Below are 24,312 nucleotides of genomic sequence, written 5' to 3'. Positions count from 1 at the left end.
TTGTTGACCTTATGCGGAACTTTGCTGCTCTGTCTTTTAAAGACTTTTAGTGGTTTTACCGTCTTCATTGCTTGGCCGGTGGTGGTTCATGTTTTTCTTCTTTCTTTTATTTTCTCTTTTTAACGATTGTTGCTTTTACCGTGTTATTTGTTGGTGTCGGTTTCTTGTTTTCGCTTTTAGCCTGCTGACTGTGCCTATTGCCTAGAAACTTTTATTGTTTCATGCCCTTTTTTTCATCGCCATTTTGCTCATGCTTTTCTCATGCTTTTACGCCTTCTCGCTCTCTTTTATGTTTTTACGTAGCCCAAAGATTCCGCTTTGCTTTGAAGTACTCATTTTCTTGCCTATCTGAGCTGTAGTTGTCGTACGCTGTAGCTGGGTCATGCACATCTTTGTATCTGCTAGTCCCTTTATCATTAGCTTGGCAATGCTATATTTTGATAGTGCATGCACGTTTTATGAGTTCTGTCGAGCTGTGTGATGACTCCCCAAACGTGTGAGGCGTTCCTTCGCTGTGTCCCGTGGCTGACAGTGCATCACGTGGTCCAGGAAATAGTATAAATCTGTGCTGGTTTTTTCACGCAATAAAGAGTTGGTAGTCAGCGCCCGTCCTGTGTTTTTCGTGTTCCTTCTGTCCTCGTTCCGTAGCGCTGTTGTGAATCTGTTTATTAGTCTACTATAGCGACACTCAAGCGCATGGATGAACAGGTAGGGCGCATGATCCACCGCGTTTCCAAAAAGCGGGGTGGTCTGCGGGGTACGGACGCGCTACGCCTCGCACATGCCTTCGTGACCAGCCGGACCCTCTACGCCGTGCCTTACCTACGCACCACCAAAAAAGACGACGAGCGCATTGACGCCATCATCATGAAGGCAACAAAGCGAGCACTGGACCTCCCGGTGGCTACCTCCAACGGCAAACTGAAGGCGTTGGGAGTGGTAAACTCCTATCAGGAGCTGCGGGAGGCTCACCTCGTGAACCAATACACGCGGCTCTCGCAGACGGCTCCTGGTCGCCGCCTGCTAAACCGCTTACACATCCAACACACATGCATACCGGAGGGGACGGAGAACATTCCGGTGTTGTGGCCCCACATGCTCTGGGTCGCTGCGCTCCCGCGAAACATGCACATGACTTCACATGAAGGCAGACGGCAAGCGCGGGTTCACGCGCTTAAGATGCAGTATGGATCTAAAGAGGGAGTCTACTACGTGGACATCACAGGGCCGTCGCCCGCAGGATTCTATATGGCTGCCGTAGTCCACCGGGGATTGAATGTCGATGGGCTATATTTTCGGGCCCCAAATTCAACGCGAGCGGAGGAAGTCGCAATAGCTCTCGCTGCCACTGATCCAAAATCGAGAACGGTTATCACTGACTCCCGCCGGGCCTGTGAACACTATCTTGCAAGGGAAATATCGCCTCTTACCTCCGAAATTCTAAGACGGGCTCCCGCCGATCCAACTCGCGCAAAGGTAATCTGGGCTCCTGGTCACCAGGGTCTACGAGGCAAAGAGGCCGCTGATGCGGCCGCCCGAGCGCTCACACACCGGGCTCCTCATCCTAACTCTCCTGGCTCAGAAGCCCATAAACCGCTTCTGCTGTTCTGGGAAATCTTAATGCATTACTGCGATAGCCACCGCCTCTACCCGGCACCTGCCAAGGGGTTGAGTAAGGCGGAGGAGCGAACTCTGCGGCGCCTGCAGACAGGAACTTTTCTCTGTCCTGCCATCGCCAAACACTTTGATCCGAACACAGATGGGCGCTGCCCGCACTGTGGAGAGATCTGCGATATCTTTCACATGGTGTGGGCATGTAATCAGAATCCTCACCTTTCCCCCTCCCCCACGCCCACCCGAGAGGCATGGGACACTGCCCTCCTCAACTGCTCCACACTGGGGTCCCAAAGGGCTCTAGTAAAGCGGGCGCGAGACGGGGCCTCGTCGTGCGGTGCCCCGGACTAAGGATACCAACCATGTAGCGGTGTCTTCTGATCCCCAAATTCTCTCCGAGGATTAAAATAAAGTTTTTCACCACCACCTATGAAGAGTGAAAAAAAAAACGAAGAAAAGAGGAAGAGAAAGGAGAGTTGTAAGAAAGAGGTAGGAAAGTTAAGGGAACAGGGTAGGCAAATAGTTTGAAAAAAAAAAATAGATTCTTAGTTTTTTCGGCATTTGGAATTCCCAATCTTTCTTCCACGATTTCCAATTGGTCACTTGCGTGTGCACGTATTTACCTCGAAAATTGACCTTTTCCGAAACCTAGGTGGTGACCGACCACGCCTCCTTTCACACCTATCAGAGATCTGTACTTCTCGTAGGTTTAAAAAATAAACAATGGAAAAAAACGCCCATTTTCTCCATGTTTAGCAGAATAGTTACTGGTCGACTGGCAACAGCAGTAAATACCTAGCGTTCCGTTTTTAGCGAAAACAATTCTCAGACACTGCCAGGATATCTCGGGACGCGGGTTGTTTTGCTTCTCTCTCGGCTTGCTTTCACGGTCAAAATCGGTTTTTATTGCTTTGAGGCTATATTGTAAGCGTTCATTATATGACGAAGACGAAGAAGTTATTTCAAAAGCGGCGCCTTCACGGGAATCGTCATAAGTTCGTTCCTCATGGCACCAAGTCCTCGCAATGCATTCCGACGCTGGACGCAGCGGCCGCCGCGTGCGCGTCTTCGTCAAAGCTGTCGCACTCGGCAGCACAAATGGATGACCTAAACGCGAGTTTTTGTGACCCTGGCTATGCTATGATTGACGCTGACATGCTGTCATGTGCCATCGTGAAAGCTGTGCGCGTAAAGTGTGCAGTGGGGACTTGCAGCAGCTCGAAAATGCGTTGCTTGCACTTATCTCTCAACTACGTAAGGTGCTCTTCTTCGCATCAATTCCAGACGTCAAAAAAGGCAATGTCGGGCCTCTATGAAGTCAACGCGAGGATCGTGTATATCTTACGACGCATAGGAAAAGGTGCAGCTGCTGGGAGCGACGACTGTACTTTGCATACAGGGCTGCACAGCTGGTTACAAAAGAGGCCTGAAAAGCAAGGCAGCAAACGGAGAAGAGAAAGATTGACTCTGGAGGTGGTTACGAGGCTGGTGGTTACTGATCTGATACATCCGCAAGCATTTATAGCGTGCAGAGTTGCTATAAAGCGCTTTTATTTACTTCAAAGCTATTTTCCTCGAAATGTCGATTTTCGCAACGTTTGCCCCTTTTTCTCTGGAACCGCAGCAACTAGAAACATCATTTTTTGCCAACATTATTGCAGCCTAGGGGGAAATCTGCTGAACCAGAATTATAAAAATTAGTTCAAGGAATTTTGTTTGACAAGTTATTCATTGGCCATTTTGGCCTGAAAAATGAGCAGGTTCACTAAAAACAAGAACAAAAAAAGCATCTTTTTATTACATAATACTTCTGGTTCAGTAACGAGAACTTGGAGAGCTAATTTCAACGGTACCAATATGATTGTTCTAACCTTTACAGATCCTGAGAAAACGGGTCACAAACACAGGCTAAAATACATGGGAGGTATAGGGCCTACCCTGTCCCCTTAAAGATAGACGGGAGGATAGGAAGAGGCGACTGCCGATTTCCCCCGGTCGGGTCAGGCTGGAGGTGCCGTTTACAGGAAGCTGGGGCCAAAGTGGAACTTCTTAACGGGTTAGTTGGTACATCGTCTTGAAAGAATGTCGTACGCCAAAAAAAGGACGAAACAGGAAGGAAAAACACAGAACAGGAAAGAGGCCAAAAAAAAGAACGAGACAGGACGGAAAAACACAGAACACGCCAAAAAAAGGATGAAACAGGAAGGAAAAACACAGAACACGCCAAAAAAAATTTGGAAGTGCGCCTCTTTCCTGTTCTGTGTTTTTCCTTCCTGTTTCGTCCTTTTTTTGGCGTACGACATTTTTTTAAGATGGTGTGTTGCCTCCGCCGAGGGGCCTTAAAGGTCCAAACGCTCGCCATTGGCTCAACCACCAGGATCCCGTTTTCCCCGGACACGGTGATGCCACGCACGGCTAATCACGGGTGCTCGGGTCCGTAGTGACGCACTGCTCACCATCATCCCCCTGCGAGGATGTCCCTGCGGATGCTCAGGAACCCATCATAATCATCATCATCAGCCTGACTACACCCACTGCAGGGCAAAGGCCTCTCCCATGTCTCTCCAATTAACCCTGTCCTTTGCCAGTTGCGGCCACCGTGTACCCCCGCAAACTTCTTAATCTCGTCCGCCCACCTAACTTTTTGCCGTCCCCTGCTACGTTTGCCCTCCCTTGGAATCCACTCCGTTACCCTTAAGGACCAGCGGTTATCTTGCCTTCGCATTACATGCCCTGCCCAAGCCCATTTCTTCCTCTTGATTTCAACTAGGATGTCATTAACCCGCGTTTGTTCCCTCACCCACTACGCCCTCTTCCAATCTCTTAAAGTTACACCTATCATTTTCCTTTTCATAGCTCGCTGCGTTGTTCTTAACTTAAGCTGAACCTTCTTTGTTAGCCTCCACGTTTCTGCGCCATAGGTGAGTACCGGTAAGATACAGCTGTTGTATACTTTTCTCTTGAGGGATATTGGTAAACTACCATTCATGATGTGAGATAACCTGCCATATGCGCTCCACCTCGAACGTGATGAAACGTCAATCTGACATCACTCCAAATGTGTGCGTATCACGTGCTTTACGTGACATTGTTCCAATCAAAAGAGGAAAGCTACGGCAATAATTCTACATAAAAAAATACGAAACGGACAAAGGAGCTGTGTGTGTGGACGCGCAGAGTATACCAAGCGAGCGTTAGCACAAGCAGTAGTGGACGTCCGCGGGCGCTGCCGGACTCGTTGTCGGCCGTGACAAAAATCTTCAGAAATAGCGGTAGAGGCAGCTACGGCACTAGTCATAGTTAGCACTGACGCGGATACAATCTTCTCGGACTCCAAATTGACCGTCCGTAGCTTGGAAGGAGGCAGGATCTCGACTGTGGCACAACAGATACTGAAAGGGACCAGACAACATTCCTAAGAAATTGAGGTGATATTAGTGCCGGCTCACTAGGGGAATGATGTAAAAATAGCGCAGAAGGAACGCAAGGGACGGATAGGAAACGACGCAGACAAGCGCTAACTCGCAACTGAGGTTTATTGCTGACACGCGCAATATAAGGCAGTCCCTTTAAAAACTTCAAAACAAACACAACCACACGCGGTCCCTCCTCGAAAGACCAAGTCGGAGGGAAAAAATGGAATTGAGGCCTCAGGCGCCACTCATCGATCGCTATGGAAGGATGAGTTAAAAAACCGTTATCAAAAAAAAAAGGAAGTCAATGCAACGCTTAGGCTAAGAAATCAATTTCACAGTCTGCCAAGTTAACAGAGGGCTCACTGATACAAAGATTCTGACATTTCCTAATATGGTATGCCTCCATTATCTCGCGTATGCGCTGATCACGATGTCTGAAAAATACGCCGGTACTAGAAAAAATTGGTTTGCAAATTTTCCCCTTCTGCTCTTCTTTTTTGCTACATTCCCGGCAATGCTCAGGAAGATTCCCATAATGATATTTTAGGGAATTACGGTGTTCACCCAGCCTAACGCTGAGGCAACGCCCCGTTTGCCCTACATAGACAGCTCCGCAAGACAACGGTAGTTTGTACACTACACCCAAGCTGCAGGGAACAAACGGGGCGCGGTGCCTAACGGCGCACCCACGCCTCTTCGGCTTATCGCCAACACCTTCTTGCCTGTTTCATATCTGAGAGCATAAACTGCTCAACTTACTTGGCAGGGAAAAAACAACCTGGACGCCATAGCGGCTCCCTACCTTCTTTAACCCATGTGCTATTCTATACACGTAGGGCACCACGCCGACTTTCTGCCGCTCCCTTCCAACATCTTGGGATTTGTATCCCCCTTTAATCCAACGTTGGATTAAAGGGGGATCCAACGTTTAATCCAACGTTGGAAGGGAGCGGTAGAAAGTCTGCGTGGTGCCCTACGTGCATAGAATGGCACATGGGTTAAAGAAGGTAGGGACAACAATAACTGATGGGCACGTTGGTCAGACATTGACGACCCTTACCAGGTGAAAAAACCGGACGATGTAATTGACTTTTTGAAGAATAACCAGGACAAACGGTTGCGTGCCTTCTCAACTGACGTCAAAGACTTGTATTATTCTATCCCACATGACGAACTGCTAAAGTGCATGAATGAAGTAATTGACAGGTACGGAGCTGTTGCTTTTCAGAATGCTTCCGGCATCTCCGTACAAAACTTCTTGGCCCTCTTACAAACATACCTTGAGTCCACTTAGGATGAATGGGATGGCCGTGTTTTTATTCAAAAGAAAGGGATATGCTTAGGAGCGTGCATTGCTCCATTGCTCAGCGATTTTTACTTAAGCATAGTGGTGTTCTGGGCCAGTTGGTAAAGCATGTTTAAGGGAGGCGTAGCGCGAAAAAAAAGACAGGGACGTGTCTTTTGTCTCTCTCGTCCCTGTCTTTTTTTTTTCGCGCTATGCCTCCCTTAAACATGATTTTTACTTAGCCATGCTTGACAGGACGCTTAAAAATCGTCTCATTAGCTCAAATGCTGAAAAAGTTTTCTGGTTTGTAGATGACTACCTGATTCTGATAAAATGTGATGCGGTGAATTTTGATCAAGAAGTTAATGCCATTCTTTCAGTTTTCTCTGAAGTCCTCGCGCCTCTTGAAGTGACACACGAAGTACCTGTTGATGACTGCATAAAATTTCTTGATTTGACCCTGTACTTCACTGTTGCACATATGTGCTGGTCTTTTGAACCCAGGAGCAAAAAACCGTTGCTTCCGTACAGTTCCTCTCATTCGAAGCTCGTAAAAAGGGGCATTGTAGCGTCTTGCTTCAGTAACGCCATGAAGAAATCTTGCACCCACAGGACTGCCAATAGTTTTTATTATCAGGTTCAGAGGCTCGTTACTGCAGGATACCCCCTCAACGTCTTAGCAGCAGTAGCGGAGGGGATGTTGAAAAAGTTGAAACTTTCTGCCGCAGTCGACCACAGTACCAGAAGAAAAAATGTGTCTGTCATACCCTACATTCATGTTGTCTCGCATAATTTGAAAAGAATAGGTAAGAGAGCCGGAGTAGATGTGTTTTCAGCTCCTGTGAAATTGAGAAGTTTGTGCGCGCGTGTAAATGGCCCCAAAAAGTCAAATGAAGGTGAACCCGTCTGCACAAAAAAGCATCAGGTTAAAATTGTGAAGTGTGTAGAGAATCTAGTTTATTCGATCCCTTTGAGTTGTGGTGGTTCCTATGTTGGGCAAACTGGTCGTTGTTTGAACGATAGGCTGAGGCAGCACAAAAATGATGTCAAGAATGCTGCCCGCCACATCGGTGTTCACTGTCGTGATTGTTCGTGCCAGCCTCTGTATGACAAAAGCAGGATTGTTGACAGACGCAAAGATCAGCTGACTAGAGAAGTTATCGAAGCGTCTGAGATCTTCAAGGTGGGTCAGAGGCGTGTAAGCACCCCTTCTGTCGCCATCTTGCAGAAATAACATTAATTTTTGCACACGTGTTAGCCTTGTGTTATCAAATACTTGCCTGGTCGGAGGGATATCTGTCACGGTTCTTTGTATTTTTCTGTCTTTCAGTGTCGCTGGCGCCTTTATAAGCATGGCTTACTGAATAAACATTCTGTCGTTAGTCAGCGCTGTGTATCGTCCTTTCTTGTCCTCTGGCCTTGTGCCGTTGCGCTGTTTCACACAAGGAAAAAGAAGGTAGGAGCCGCTATGGCGTCCAGGTGGTTTTTTCCTGGCCAAGTAAGTTGAGCAGTTTATGCTCTCAGATACGGAACAGGCAAGATGGCGTTGGCGATAAGCCGAACAGGCGTGGGTGCACCGTTAGGCACCGCGCCCCGTTTGTTCCCTGCAGCTTGGGTGTAGTGTACAAACTACCGTTGTCTTGCGGAGCTGTCTATGTAGAGCAAACGGGGCGTTGCCTGAGCGTTAGGTTGGGTGAACACCGTAATTCCCTAAAATATCATTATGGGAATCTTCCTGAGCATTACCGGGAATGTAGCAAAAAAGAAGAGCAGAAGGGAAAAATTTGCAAACCAATTTTTTCTAGTACCGGCGTACTTTTCAGACATCGTGATCAGCGCTTTCGCGAGATAATGGAGGCATACCATATTAGGAAATGTCATAATCTTTGTATCAGTGAGCCCTCTGTTAAAGGGGTAGAGACATCAAATTCCAAGGTTGTACAAAAGACTGCCATACGTTTCCTTTGTATGTGAGGACCATAAGAGCGAAGCATTAAATTTAAGGGAGGTCTAGAACATATTTTAATTTCATTTTAAAGTTTGTGAAAATGCTCTCTCTTGAAGTCTGAGCCATCGCTAGTGCATCAATGTGACGTAGGAACAGAGAAGAAAACACAAGCAAGTATTTCCTACGTCATTGCACAGTTTTCTGACGTACGGGACCAAGTTTTGCGGTTTCGCGGCCTAGCAACCTTGGTTACGAGTGCTCACGAGTCTTTTTCTTTTCTGCACGCTCGCGAGTGCGATGGTGCTTTACGCCCGGCTAGCCCGGCGTTGCCGCAGGCGATGTCGTTGCCGAAAGATCCACTTTTGCAGAGGCATATTGCCCGTGCTCTAATGTAGGAAGCATTCTCTAGTATCATAGATGTTATGTATTTTCTTGTGCGAACGTGAAGTACGCCGAGCATGCCGGCCGGCCGGCCAGCCTGGATCCCGTCTGCCGGCGTCATAAAAAGGAGCTAAAGTGTGTTCTTGACGTAAATAATAAACCCTGGGATAAGAAATGTGAAAAATGTGTCATTTTTGAGGATCGCTGACGAATACTGAGCTGCTCGCAAAGGTAACGACTGTGATACAAGCAAACTTTTTGCCACAACCGCCTCGCAGCTGCCGCTGGCCCGACGTTGCGGTCCGGCTCGCCTGGCGCCCGCTCGCTTCGCTGCTGAAGACGTCGTGGAGATTTACCATACTATTATTTTATTGTGAGATGATGCTGTTGACAGTAAAGCTATGTGTAGAGTAGGCCTTTTATTATAGCGCAGGCGACTTCCGAAGCGCCGGCCGCTGCGACTTCGATGCGGAAGAGGCTATAGGCCTAGCGACGACCACGGCAACCAGGCAGCAGAAGAGCTCGTCGCCCGGAGCGCCCGCGAGCGATGCCGTTGCCGAAAGCTCGAAACATAAGCAGGCATGCTTTGTCGCTGCTCGAGCAGTCTTTCTGAGGGACTGCTGTACGGCGGCGAAGTGCGACACCGGTTGCGGGCGGAGCTTGGGTAGAGCGGCGCAGCGATGCTCACCGCTCCGTGTCCCTGCTTGCAGTGGGGCGGCAGTTCGCAAGCGACGATCAGAGCGGCGCGTCGGCGAAGTGGCCATTTGGCTTGATGAATGTTGCTGCGCGTGCATTATTTGTCTAAATAATGATTGCACTTCGCGCTCTGAGCTCGCTACTTGTTTTTGGTCGGCGAATGTTTTCGCTCGGCCACCGATATGCCCAAGGCACGTCGGCCAACGGGTCTCGTTTTGGTCGGCGGCGTTGTCACACTAGGACGACGCTTGGTCGTTGGGGCGTCGTCGTCGTCGTCGTCGGTGCAGTGTGACTGGCTAGTCGGTGAACGACCAGGTTGTCCGACGCGACCGTCGGCGTCGCTGCATGTCGCGTCGACCTCGGGGTCCCGTCGGCCTAGTGTGAACGCGCCTGAACTGCGCGCTGGTCCCAGGCTGCCCTAGTCGTCGCTAGGCCTAGGTGGTCTCGCTTCCGCAGTTGACGGCGCTTTGGAAGTCGACTGTGCTATAATAAAAGGCCTACTCTTCACATCGCTTTAGTGCGAACTCGTCCCATAATAGAAGATAAGTTCGATTTCCACGACGCCTTCATCAACGGAGCTAGCAGACGAGCAGCGCGCACGAAGAAGCAGCGTCTAACTGTCGGGATGGGACAACGTCGGCGTGAGGTCGGCGCTGTTGTCGGCAGAGTGTGACACACGGGTCGGCCGACGGCTGCTATCTCGGCGACACGACGGCAATGCGCTCGTCAGGCGACGACCGGTCCCAAGTAACGCATAATGTTGCTTCAACGTTGCCTGTAAGTACCAACTTCCATGCAACGTTATGTGACAAAATCTCACATTGCTGCAACGTTGCCTCTGGTATGTTACTATGACGTTTCAAAATTACGTTAGTGTAACGTTTCCAGACATCAGAGCACTAACGTTAGGTATATGTTTCAAATTTACGTCAGAGTAACGTTTCTAGACATCAGAGCACCAACATTAGGCATACACATCTCGCCAACGTTCAGTGTGACCAATGTTCAGATGACATTCATATTTTGTAACATGTACATAATACTGACAAAGCCACTAGGGCTCCTCAAATTTTCTATGAATTGACAACACACAAACACGTTCAGTGATACATATGACACACTTTTATTATAACATGAAGGCCATTTCGGTAGTAATTATTTTCTAACACGTAAGTCAGTTCACAGGGCACATAACCAATGGCTGTACTTTTCAGTGCTAACAAAATCTCAAAGATAAACTCCAAGTTACATTTGAGCACTCAGTGGCATCATACATTTAATCGAAAAAGTAGGTGTGTGCGAATATTCAAAATGTTCACATATTAACTCAAGTATTATTGTATTCGATAACTCCGACACCACACAGCATGCTGCCGCAATCAGACAGAAAGGAGGGTTCAATACTACAACGCTTTCTGTTCATGTGGTGACATTCATAATGCTAAGATACGGCCTTTAAGTGTTCAGTGAGCATTCGAAAATCCTGCGGAATGCCTTATCTCGGAGGCCACAGCTCAAACTTTCGCCGCTCTCATCAACTGGGATTTGAATCAGTTTATATGCTGTCGTCATCAGAAGTAAAATGTATTTTTCCTATGGGTATTACATGAAGGTCGCAATGTTAATATACAGACTGAGTTATAATATGTCTAACAACAGTTACAGCTGTTTTTCATACTCACACAAATAACGAATAATCATGAAAATATTTGATTCATTTTTTGACTAAATCATTCATATTAGATTCAGTTCTGAGAAAGCACTATTCGCACATACCTAAGAAAAAACCAGGAATTCTGATCTGAAATAACCACTCGAAAAAGTCTCTCTTCATTTTGAGAGTAACCAGTTGTGTCATGCCTGGAGGTGTTGTAAGCGAACGTCACATAGGGCAAGGCGAGATCCCAGTCTTTGTGGTCGGGGGAGACATACATAGACAACATGTCTGTTAATGTTCGATTCAAACGCTCGGTTAGCCCGTTTGTCTGTGGGTGGTATGCTGTGGCAATCTTATGCTTGGTAGAACACGAACGCAGGATGTCGTCGGCAACTCTGGACAGGAAATAGCGTCCGCGGTCTGTGAGTAATTGACGAGGGGCACCATGTTGTAGAATAAGACTGTGCAAAAGAAAGTCAGCGACATCGGTCGCGCAGCTCGTAGGCAGCGCACGGGTGATCACATACCGAGTGGCATAGTCTGTGGTTACTGCGATCAACCTATTTCCGGAATCCGAGGTCGGGAATGGTCCGAGAAGATTGAGCCCTACACGGTGGAACGCCTCCACAGGCACGTCTATAGGATGCAGAAGACCAGGAGGTGGTGCCGAAGGCTTCTTTCTGCGCTGACAAAGGTTGCAATTGGTGACGTAATGCCGGACTGTACGGTATAATCCAGGCCAAAAGAAACGATGCCGTATGCGGTCGTAAGTTCGTGCCACACCGAGGTGGCCAGCTGCAGGCAGGTCATGGAGTTCTGGAATTATAGAAGACCGCAGCTGCTGGGGAATGACTAGAAGGAGTGAGGGCCCGTCAGGACGGAAGTTGCGGCGATACAGAATGTCATTTTTAGTAACGAAGAGCTGCAGGGAGCGCTTGAAGCTTCCAGAGCTGAGGCCCTCGATGATGGTTTGCAAATATGGGTCTTTGCGCTGCTCCTCGGCGATGTTGTGTAGATCAGAAATGCCAAACAGGGAAGGGATATCGTCAGTATCACTAAGAGCAGGTGGCTCGACAGGGTACCGAGACAGGCAATCAGCGTCTTGATGGAGACGTCCAGACTTGTACACGACAGTGTACGAATATTCCTGAAGGCGTAGCGCCCAGCGGCCAAGACGCCCAGGAGGGTCTTTTAGCGTGGACAGCCAGCATAGGGCGTGGTGGTCCGTGACAACAGAAAAAACACGCCCGAACAAGTATGGCCGGAATTTAGCTACAGCCCAAACTAGAGCGAGGCACTCACGTTCCGTAATGGAGTAATTTCGCTCGGCAGGTGAAAGCAGGCGGCTAGCATACGCAACCACGTGGTGTGGGCCCCGGGAGCGTTGAGCCAGCACGGCTCCGATCCCGTAGCCACAGGCGTCCGTGCGGAGTTCAGTAGGGGCCGCGGGATCAAAATGTGCCAGAATCGGGGATGATGTCAGCAGGCGGACAAGCGTGGAAAACGCATTTTGTTGATCAGAGCCCCAGGTAAAGTCTGTGTCCGTCTTCAGGAGGTCAGTGAGTGGACGAGCGATAAGGGCAAAATCTTGAATAAAACGGCGAAAGTAGGAACACAGCCCAAGAAAACTGCGCACGTCTTTCTGAGAATTTGGGCGAGGGAACTGTTGCACCGCTGCAATTTTAGCTGGATCAGGACGTACACCGGAGGCATCGACGAGATGTCCCAGAATGGTGAGTTGCCGGCGGCCGAATTGGCATTTGGACGAGTTGAGCTGGAGCCCAGCCATACGAAAGACAGTCAGGATACTCCTGAGACGTTCAAGGTGCGAGGCAAATGTGGGCGAGAAGACAACAACATCGTCAAGGTAGCACAGACACGTAGTCCACTTAAATCTGTGAAGGAGTGAGTCCATCATCCATTCGAAAGTAACTGGTGCATTACAAAGTCCGAACGGCATCACTTTGAACTGGTATAAACCGTCGGGTGTGACGAAAGCTGTCTTTTCGCGGTCCTGCTCGTCAACGGCGATTTGCCAATAACCGGAACGAAGGTCAATGGAAGAAAAGTATTGAGATCCGTGGAGACAGTCGAGAGCGTCATCGATCCTAGGGAGTGGGTAGACGTCTCTTCTTGTGATGCGGTTCAGGTGGCGGTAGTCGACGCAGAAACGCCAACTGCCGTCTTTCTTTTTAACAAGGACGACTGGAGAGGCCCAAGGACTGGACGACGGTTCGATTATGTCCTTAGCGAGCATCTTTTCGACTTCCTGTTGTATCACTTGGCGTTCGGAACTGGACACCCTATAAGGCCGGCGGTGCAGAGGAGCGGCGTCACCAGTGTTGATACGATGCTTCACAATAGTCGTACGAGCTAAAGGGCGGTCATTGAAGTCAAATATGTCCTGAAAAGATGCCAGAAGATGGGTAAGCGCCTCGGCTTGGTCGGCAGAGAGATCTGAAGCGATCATATTGGCAAAGTGGTCAGGTCTCGAAAGAGCTGTGACATGATCGTCCGGAGAGGACGATACACAGTTTGTGACTGCAGAGATCACGTATTCATCGGTAGGGGACAGCGTGGCGAGGCACATGCCTTGAGGAAGCGTCTGGAAGTGCGTACTGAAGTTGAGAACAGGTAACCACGCGCTGTTTGCCGAGACTGCGACAACCGTATGGGCAAGGGCAACATTCTTTGTGACGGGCAAATCAAGGACAAGGGTGATGATATACTGGCCGTTAGGAAGAGGTGGAACAGATTTAAACAATACGTAAGTAGCGGCTTCAGGTGGTAAGCGGGTGAACTCGGCAGTACAGAGACGGTGCACAACTGGGGCAGGTGGTTCTGAGAGGTACGGTAGGTCCAACTCAACAACACTTGTAGCACAGTCAATAAGGGCTGCGTGCTCACTAAGGAAATCAAGGCCGAGTATGATGTCATATAAGTCCAACTCTCTTACACTTAGGATACTGCACATCTATTCAATTACAATATTGCTGCTCTCGCACTAACAGCCTATGAGATTGTCAAATCAGCTTTCACGCATATATGTAGTCTGCGTCGTCCTTGTGTAGAGTGCTTGAGCAATGTTCACCACCTGATAAAAACAAACTAGAATGCAGATAAGTTCCCGGACAACGTGCTCGTGCTAATTTTGCTTGCAGGTCTGTGTGGCTCAACGTCCTCGCAAGTGTTGCCTTTGAAAGCTACAGGCTGCGACAAGGTGTCAGTTTAGCGTAGGAAAGTGTGCTGCTGAAGTGCTCTACACAAGGGTGACACGGACTCTATGCATCAGATAACAAAAAATGTCCGATGGGAGATTGCGAGCCAAGGGTCTTCACAATGGGAGCAAAGGGAAAATAACATCTGTGTTCTTGCTCCATGGTAGACACACACATTTTTCAGAGAACTCTCTTACATCCCACATACTGAGACTCTGAGAAAGCTCCTTGGCTTTGTAAACACCGATATCAGTGAGGTGCAGCACTGCATTGTGAAAGCCACTAATATTGGTGTAATACTGTCCACAGATGGAGACCTCTCTATCAGCTACTAACACATTCCTTATTCGGACAATATTTCCATCTTTCATCTTCACGCAGTTATCTCCAGCCTTTGTAGAAAGCACTTTGTTTTGAATTGTCACCTTACTGAATTGCTGCCCTTGGAAATTTGGTGGGACAGGTCCACTATCGTGCATTTTAGCAAGCTTAATGTCATTGCTGCCAGGATGACATGACTGCTTGTTCAGCAGCTTCAGTTCAGTTGCCCTCATGAAAATTTGCTGGGTTGGAAGGGCACGGCCTCTCACTAGTTTCTTCAGCTTCCCAAGAAAACTTTCATATGGGAAGGCGGAAAACGATGCCAGACAGCCAAATCGTCGCACATCCTCTGCCAAATGCATGAGGCTGTGTGTGCTGAGAGTATATATGCCATTACCATACAGGCTGCCCGCTTCTGTAACAAAGTTAAGAAGCAACTCCTCAGCTTTGTTACAGTAAGCCATGCAGAGCTTGGGTGATGCCAGTATGGTAATGGTACAACTCAGTTTCAAAAAATGAACATAGAACTGGTGAGCCAGATGGTGTTTGAGCACTACAGGGCCGAAGTACACGAGGAAGTTCCTGAACTCCGATGCTTTCCAAAACTCTAGGGCTCGTAGTGACCTCGGGTGGCGTTGAATCTCGTATGGAGTGTTAACTGCCAGCTGCACCAGCTTTTCTGAAATTTTCTGACGTGTACCCACAGGCAGCTTTGATGCTGATGGGACTGTGGATGTCCAGTAGTGAACCAGAAGTCTTTTCATGGCACCAAGGCATACGAGGTGCATGTAGTCTAGCGGGAATTTGCTGACCAGTCCAATACCCAGCTCAAGTAATGGTGAAGCAGAATTATGGTGGTTGGGTTGTACCATATTTCTGAAATCTTCATCTGTACGCAAAGGGGCAAATGCATCAGGAAATATCACTTTCCTGTGCTCTTCAGAGTACACGCCCTTTTGCGTGCATTTTTCGCAAGCAAAGTATGCTGCATGTCCTTTAGTGCACTTAAGAAAAGCCCGCGCAGGCATGTCGCAAACAAATGCACGCACAACCACTGCATAAATAGCCTCACCATGCTGCAATCCAACTTCAAGAAGTGAAGCAAGCTCCTTCAGCACGTCTCGCATGTACATTTCAACATTCTCGGGCTTAGAGTCGCCCATGTATAGAGCTGCAAGGAAAGGCTCATGTCTTGAGCTCTCCTCAACTCGCACAAGAACGGGCCAAAACTGCTTCGACGAGCTCCGAAATATGGGAACACCATCGACGTTTATCGACAGTGAGATCACTGAAGTGTTCAACGGTATGGAGCCACTTTCTAATTGTTCAAGGATGTTATCAGTCACCCCGAAAAAGCAGTAACTACCGTTGCCCATGATGGTTACTGTGCTGGAACGAGGAGTACGCAACAGTGCTCTGGCGTCAGAAGGCAGGTCTTGGTGGTATGGTTGTAAGATCTTTAGAAGCTTAGTAACTTGTACGGCACAAATGTTACCACTCACAGCCCACGTACGAAGCTGGTCGCGTACTGTCGGCGTTAAATCCGCTTCACTCTCGCTGCTCTCGTTTGCCGAAAATTCTGGAGGTTCAGAAACTTCGCCACTTGCTCGTGGATCAATTAAGGGCAGTGCAGACACAAATTCCCCATCGTTGATAGTGTTGTCGCCGGACCCATATTCGTGAAACACACACTCAGTCTCACGAGGTTCTTCGTCTGCCTCCGGTGCATTACGGCTTGTGGACGGTTCTGGCTGCATCGCAGCTTCATCAGATGGACAGAGTGCTGCTACTTGGCTTGCTCTGCGCCTGAATTTTTGTCTAGTTCCAACGTCAACGAGGCTTCGCTTAATCCTCTCCATATTCCGGGAACAGTCGGTGTAAATTCACATCCACATCCACACAATGCTAGTTATGATGCACTGAAGTTGGCTCGCGTACAAGCAACGCGAGCATTTGCTCAAGGTAGGCTTGTGCATGAGGAGTACCAGAAAAGAAACGATGGGAAGATACAAATGCACTTTCAAAACACCTATATCACACACCGGCTATAGATATGCACTCGTCAGCACAAAATTGCAGCGCAGCTATACGCAGCGGATAGTCGCCGCCATAACTGCATGCCCGTGTGGCTTGGCTTGGCTTGGCTGCGTTTTACCTAAGCTAGAAACCACCTAAGCCAAAAAATGACAAAATACTTTTGTCAGTAAACTCAAAAAACATATTTACATGACAGAAATATCTCTAAAAATAAAAGTACTGAATACTAAACACAAAAAAAAACAGATTTTTTTTACAATTGAAATGCTTTTACACGTACAGGACAAAAAAAAAATGCTGTCATGAGCACAGAGGACAAGAAGAGACAATCCAATCCAATCCAAAGTGACCATGTGCGCGCGCTCAATTCGCAGTTGCATCGATTGCATTGCAGCTTGAGGGTCTGAACGTCGTCTTTGACTTTTCGGGGCTGTGCAATAGTTTACAGGTGAGTGCATATTATACTTGTGCTACTGATTTGAAGGCACTGTTTTTAGTTCGTAGGCATAGTTAAGTCAGCATGCTGTCGTTCACGGGTGGCCATACATTTAAGCACTTCTTTTCTTTCCCGCTGCGGTTGAATGGCATCCGCGTTTCTGCGTGTTTTTTCCGACAAAAATTCTTATTGCAGTGTGAGCATAACGTTGCTGCGCTGCCCACGCATAACACATGGTGGAGATGGATTGTTACGATGTTTGAACATTCTTCTCACCCATTATTTGAGAATCGCGACATGATGCTAAAACCTTAAATCGGCATGCACTTAGCTTATGTTGCTTCATTAGTCTGCGCGGCCGTTTAATGCAATTTAGCGCCCGCAAAAATTCTTACCAGTTAGCCCCCAGCAAGTTGTAACAGCTATGAAGCGTTGCTCAATTTTATTTTTCTATCCTTGCCAGTTTGAAATGTCTTTATTTTGGCAGTTAGGCCTGTGGGCATGCTTGCATACTAGCTAATCACGTTTTGTTCTCGCAGGATGTTTTTCATTGTGGAGTTTGCCAGCGGTGACGGAGTGGCTGCAGTGCCCAAAGCTTGGGTGAAAAATGGTGAAGCACTTTGGCCGCCCTACAGGAATCCGTCCCGATGCCGAAGTGCAATAAAAAGTTGCGAGAAGCCAGGAGAGGCATGGACAGCCCATAAATGCCGCGTTTTGGGCGAAGCTGGTATGTCTTCTTTCGTTAGTGTATTATTCTATTTATTTATTTATTGTGCACCTCAAATGCCTCAGATTGGAGTATGCATTCTGAGCTGCTGGGTTTGTAATTTCAGTGTTATAAACTTTTCAGATGAAATGGCAAAACATTCCGAAATCTTGATTCAGTGATTAGCGTTACATTTGTATTGTAATCGCATTATTGTTATTAATCGCATGTCAGAGCTGCTTTTACGAACCTCTGTGTTGCTTACTGAATTGCTTTTTAGCTACCCCATTCAATGTGGTTGGTTTTTAAATACTGAAATCCTTGCATGTAGTGACCTACTGGGAAGCCAAAAAAAGAGAAAAGAAGGCTGAAGAAGTCTCTGATCTCACAACGGATGATGAGCATGCGAAAAAGAGGGTTAGGAGGCCCACTGAGAAGCTCCTCTACGCAGGTGAGCGTCCACCACTGCTGAAGTGTGTTTGCCCAGCATGCTTCATTGAGTCCTACATTTGTTATATGCTTCGCTACTGTTCATGAACATTACTTTACCAGTTCACTAATTTATTGAAATGACTAATGACTTTAGCCATTTTTAACCTTGTAGAGTCTGAGGATGACAGTGAAGTGCCAAAGAACAAGAGGCAGAGGAAAGTGACATCTTTCATCTCTAGCGATGACAGCATTGACAGCAGTGATCATGCTCCTGCAGCTGGTCAGAAACCTGTGCAGCAGATGCCTTTTGCTGCCCGCCCTGCTCCTAGAAATATAGCAGTGTCGGCAGCGCCTGGTCAAGAGGAAAGTGCGATACAAGGTGAACACTTGTGCCTCTACTTAGTTGCAATCAGCATCTAATACGCAACGTATTTTGAAAGAGTAACTAAAATTGCTAGTGGACATGGTTACTTCTGTGTTGCGGTGCTTTCCTAGGTTAGTACAACTAAAATTTGGTCAATTAGGGAATTCTAGGCAGCAGTTCATTTTTGCTGTGTCGTTATTTCAGTGTATTTTTTTATTTTTTTGCATTTCTGTCTCAGGGCTTCTGAAAAATGCCTTAAAAATGCTGGCAAAGGTGGAAGAAAAAATTGATCATCTGACAGAAAGTGTGCAACGTCTTCAAAACGCCCAGGGAAATGCACGACCAGTGCCCTCAGCAAGCTTGGAAGTCCTCCAGCTCTTGCCCCTTTCAACTTTTGAAGAAGTTGAGAGTCTGGAGTGCCTCCTGGATGATACAGAAAATAGAAAGACCTTGGCAAGTGCTTCTTTACTTTGTATGAGCTTAAAAACCTAAAGTGCTATTTGTTTTTTTTTCTTCATTTCAAATACAGGTGATTATTTCATTTGGTGTCGTTTGTGAAAATGATGCCTTATGCGAACACTTGAAGTTGGTCTTCTGGACATGAAGGCTTAATGTATGATATATGAGGCAGGGTGGCTTAACTGCTGTGGCATTTGGAAGCTGAGACCTAATCCCAGCTGCAATGGCCCCACTTTGAAGGGAGGAAGGGGGAGGTGCAGAAGACGCTATGGGCTATTTGATTAAACTGCCTGTGACAAAATATGTACAATACAAAACAAACGAGGGTTGAGGGGGAGCCTTAGTTCGTTAGCCAACATTTCAACAAGAGAACTTCTCCATCTGGGCAAGTGTGGTCATCATTGGTGGGGGAGCCTCTTTATGTTACTTCTGTTCAGGTCAAGCTGACCTTTTTTTCCAATGTCTGTGCAATACCTTTTTCTAATTTACATTAATCACCTAGCCGTTCCCTGAACTCCATTCCCTCGCCTGTAATTCTTCCTGAAGGAAGTGAAGGCTCTATTTAACCGCTCCAAGTGATGAACGCACTCGCCCAGATGAATATGAGCATTTGTTAAAATGTTGACTAGTGGACTAAGGCTCCTTCTCAACCCTTGTTTGTTCTTATGTGTTGTCATGAATCCCATCTTCCTGCCTTCTTTCTACTGTGAAAAATATGCTCAAGGCAGTTACATACTTGCGGGTCAAGTAACTAATGAGGATTCATGTTTTCATTCATTAACTAACCAATTGTTCTGAGTGTACAGAGTCATTTATAGTTACTATAGTCGGACACAACTCAAGAAAAAAGCGGCATTTCCCCTCAAAGGATCCCCCTCCAACCATTGGCGTTGACTGATTTTCAGGACGTCGTGGTTAACCTCAGTGAATGACATTACAGGGAGTGGCACATGAAAGGCGGCTAACAGCGACTTAAATGGACTAACCCCGGAGTCATGACAATCAGTTGACTCCATTGACTGGTGGGGGACCTTTTAGGGGAAATGCTGCTTTATTTGAGTTGTATCTGACTAGATCAAAATATAAATATTTATTACATATTCTAATGTTCTCAGATCTCCCATCTGGCTTTGATTGGAGGCTCTTGCCAGAAGGACGTAGTGCGGCAGCTAATGAAAAGGGCCATTACCGATGAGCTAGCCAAAGGCTATTGCCTGACTGGCAGGAAGGGCAAGAGGCCATTCATGGAGTTGAAGCTCATGAATATTATCATTGGTTTGTACAAATTTTGTGTTTTATTGTGGAAAGCCCTTATCATATCACAATAATTCTAACACTTTATAGTTTGTCGTGAAGGAGTCATGAAGAAAAGCATGCTTCATGAATTTATAATTTTCTGGAAGGCAAATCCACAGAACAGTTTCTTTTAGGACATAATTCAAAAGTAAATGTGCTGAGGCATATAACAGACCAAAAGGTACGCATCTCAGTGTGTACATGTTTGAAATTTGTAACAGAAGTTGTAGAAGTGCAGTTCTGAACTGTAGCAGGTATCGATTTCTAGTGTTACTTGTGTAATGCTGTGATACTGTGTCTTTGCAGCTTCACTTCGGCTCTCTTGCCCATCTGGGAAAGAAGTGGATTTTAGGCATGACATTGCCGATCACTTTCGCCACGCACCGGCGCGCTGCAAAAAACGGCAAGTCAGAGCCAATGTTCCCGATTTGCGTGTGGAAGCTGGGTTAATTGTATAGGCTTATGTGCAACTCTTTAGAAGAACTTCTGCATTGTACTAGAAACGGCACATTCTGTATTGATTTCAGCCAATTGACATCTAAGTGTTGAGCCTAGTGCCGAACATGAGGCATATTGTGTGGGGCAGTAGAGGTAGTTAAAATGCATGGGACATAGAGGCAACCAAGAATGTTTGTTTTGTTATTTGTACTTCTCTGTAAGAAGTGTGAAATGCTACTATACTGCGATCTATGGTGTAGCACATTTTAGGGGCAAAAAATTTGTGGGTGTCTTTGCTTCAAGCTTTATCCTTCGTATTTGTAATCCAAAAAATATTGGCACACTCCATACACAGTACAATTCTATCTTGCAAACTAAGTTTTTGTTTCTTCATTACTTTTTCAGTGCACAAACCTGAATATTAGTAATTTGTGTGTTTTTATTTCAGTGACCTCATTCGCGTGCTGGATGACGAAGATGCATAATTGTGTCAAATAAATGTTTCAGTGGATTTAACATGTGTATCATTTGTAATTCTTGCACTATTGTGCCTGCATCTTTCAAGTAACAAGTCAGTAGTGCAAGTCTGCCTTAAAAGTGCACGATCACTACTTACCATCTTTTGGCAGGTGATTTGCATTCATATAGAGATGTGTGTAGCAGTTGACAAAAGGCAGCAGACACGCTTTTTGCATGATTCCTCTATCAGCTGTGACCACACCGCACATACTGCACGCAGGTAGTACTGCTCATTTAGCTTTTTATCCAGCTGCTGCCCGAGGAATGTGCATGCAATGTAACAGAATACAATAAGGCAACGTAGAAGCAACGTTTTTCTGGGCGTTTCTTGTTGATCCAACGTCAACATAACATCACATCAACGTTCTCTAAACGTTGCAAAAACGTTGAAGTGTAACGTTATCTGGTGATCAAAAATAGTGACATTAGCAACATGAAGGCAACGTTTTGCACCGACATTCTTGAACATTCAGATAACGTTTAAGCAACATTTTGCGTTGCTTGGGGTGCTCGGTCGGCGTCTGCGCAGTGTGACAGACGCGCCGACGGCACGAAAATCGCTGCCGCCGACCATCGCCAGACTGAAATCGGCCGATCGTCGGCGTAGTGTGAACGCGCCTTTACCATTTGACGTTGCCTACACGCTCGGCGTTCGCTGGCACAATCTGAGCTGCGTCGGGCCTGACGCCTGCCTCCTCTTCGGAATCGCTGGCCAGCGGATCAAAAATGAAGTGGTTGTCGGGGTTCGAACCGCGGCGTCTTCTTCCTCGTCTGCGTCATCCCGCGATCCTCCCGGCTCTCCGTGTTTACGCGCACCACGTGCGTGTCAAGCAGACGACATGCCTACACGGCGTCACGGCTTTCCGGGCTCACGTGACAACGCATTGTCTGGTTTTTGACGTCATGAAAGAGCCTGGCAAAACCTGGCAACTACGAACCGAAACCGAAACTGCTGGGTACAAATAATACGATTATTAATTATATAATGCGAGTTCATGCTTCTAAGATGGTGTTCCATGCTCACTGAATCGCTACGCATTATTTACAACCCAGAGATACAACACAAAAATTTGGTGTCTCTACCCCTTTAACTTGGCAGACTGTGAAATTGATTTCTTAGCCTCAGCGTTGCATTGACTTCCTTTTTTTTGATAACGGTTTTTAACTGATCCTTCCACAGCGATGAGTGGCGCCTGAGGCTTCAATTCCATTTTTTCCCTCTGACTTGGTCTTTCGAAGAGGGACCGCGTGTGGTTGTGTTTGTTTTTATGTTTTTAAAGTGACTACCTTATATTGCGCGTGTCAGCAATAATTCTCAGTTGCGAGTTAGCGCTTGTCTGCGTCGTTTCCTATCCGCCCCTTGTCTTCCATTTGCGCTATTTTTACATCATGAACGTTATCAAACTTGCTCAACTTTCGGCTTCACTAGGGAATCCGGTAAACAAGGCGGCCCACAACATGACTCAAAATTTCGTCAATCGAGCAGGTGGGTTGTTTGTTTATATGGGTTACTCCAAGGAGGGGCTGGCATCTCTCCACGATGTCACAAACCATTACAAGCTGGAAATACACAAATTTCCACAACCTGACAAAACGTTGGATAAGGCGCGAGAGACCCCCTGCAGGAGTCTCCAGACGAGGTCCTTTCTTATCCCCTTTCTGTTGACAAAAATGCACCCGACACCTTCACCACGAGTGCAGGTTCTGTGGCGAAGCAGCCACGTATGACCACATATTATGGTAATGTAAATAAGAACCTCCACCGGAGGATCTAGGAAAAATTCCTTCTCTTTAGCAATGGGAGGCCGGTGTGGTCAGCTCGGGCCCGGGAATTCAAGTCGTGGCCATCGAGTGGGCCACTATGGCAGCCGCTAGCCAAGGGCTGGAGGCCATGCAGTGCGGACCGTCTACATCTGAATTTTCACGAAGTAAACGTTTTCCGATGCAATCCAATCATCGCATTCGCGCTGTTTTTATCCTTCAGTTTTTGTGGAATCCTCTCTGAAACACTGTGTCCTGTGAGAGTGTGCCGGTATCCTGTCGAACCAAGCTACCGCCTACTTCTATTGCTACTCCGTAATGATAGCTGTGAGATTATCGGTATTGTTTTTACATTACGTTCGTGCTTCTCTCTTAAGCCGGAGATCTGTTTTGTGGCGAGGTCCTGGGCTCCCGTTTCACTAGTTTCTTGAACCATATTATCATTTCTGTGTAGTTAAGCCAAGACAACACATATATCGCCCCACCCCCCCCTCCCCGTCCCCCTCTTCCTCTTGTACCTCAGCAAAATCGACGTGCCTAGCCGGTAGAGTGGTCGGCAGGACCGCGACCCCGAATCCTGAATAAAGTTTACCTTAACGTACGATCATTGTCAGCCTGCCTATGCCCACCGCAGAACAATGGCCTGTCCCATCTTTTACTCCCATATCTGCGTCGAACATTCATTCCTGTTACAAGTCCTCTCATAATTTATCCGCGCTTGACATCACCTGTTGCGTTATTTACTCGACACAACGCTGCCGCCGGATTTTCTGTACAGCGGGAGCCTTAGCGCAGTCGCGTTATTTTCTTCGGGGTAAAAAAACTGTGTGTTGGGAGCCACAGCCTCACTGCTGCATCACCGCAGCCTCGCAGCAGGCGCATGCCAACCTGCTTCCGACGTACGGAAGAAAAAAATGTGCGTCAATGCAGGAAAAGAACGAAGGAAAATGACTCAATCTTTTTTCGGCAAATCACTTTGTGTGCGATAAAAATACAGCGCATGTGCGCCCAGTCGGCATTAGTGTATAGCGCCCGGCGACGCTATAAAGCGCCGGCGCTGAGATCGGCGTTACAGCGCGCGCTAGAAGAAAATAAAGATGGACAGCGCGTGCTCGGGGCGCACGCCCGGCACGGGCAGTTCGGAACTAGAAGCCTGCCACGCTGGTCGTCTCTCTCTGGTGCTCCGCTGCGACCCCGCAAATCCTCAACAGTGGTGACCCGGCGAACCGTGCTTTCTACCCAGCGGTGTCCTAGCATGGCGTACTGGCAGCACCCAAGTTTCGACCCGCCGCTCCCGGCGTTCCGGCCTGCAGGCGTCGGCGGGTGGT

At 47.4% G+C, this 24,312-nt stretch overlaps 3 protein-coding genes across 3 annotated transcripts in view; 2 read left to right on the top strand and 1 right to left on the bottom strand.

Annotated features, from left to right (window-relative positions):
- LOC149337831 (putative thiopurine S-methyltransferase) overlaps positions 1–24,312 on the bottom strand; it is a 142,783-nt gene that overhangs the window by 5,412 nt on the left and 113,059 nt on the right. The gene's annotated exons all lie outside the window — the stretch shown is intronic.
- LOC149337833 (uncharacterized) lies at positions 718–1,965 on the top strand. The gene has a single exon (XM_089554961.1). The coding sequence runs from the start codon at positions 718–720 to the stop codon at positions 1,963–1,965; it is 1,248 nt and encodes a 415-aa protein (XP_089411087.1).
- On the top strand, positions 16,922–19,192 carry LOC149337832 (uncharacterized). The gene is made up of 5 exons (XM_089554959.1): positions 16,922–17,021; positions 17,549–17,736; positions 18,047–18,166; positions 18,320–18,526; positions 18,750–19,192. Exons 2-5 carry the CDS (start codon positions 17,550–17,552, stop codon positions 19,001–19,003), a joined length of 768 nt encoding a protein of 255 aa, XP_089411085.1. The 5' UTR covers positions 16,922–17,021; position 17,549; the 3' UTR covers positions 19,004–19,192.

This window comes from Amblyomma mixtum, chromosome 7, assembly GCF_055824585.1.
Source record: "Amblyomma mixtum isolate Tamu chromosome 7, ASM5582458v1, whole genome shotgun sequence".
NCBI lineage: Eukaryota > Metazoa > Arthropoda > Arachnida > Ixodida > Ixodidae > Amblyomma > Amblyomma mixtum.
Note: the sequence above shows the minus strand (reverse complement) of the source record. Positions and strands in the feature narration are given on the sequence as shown.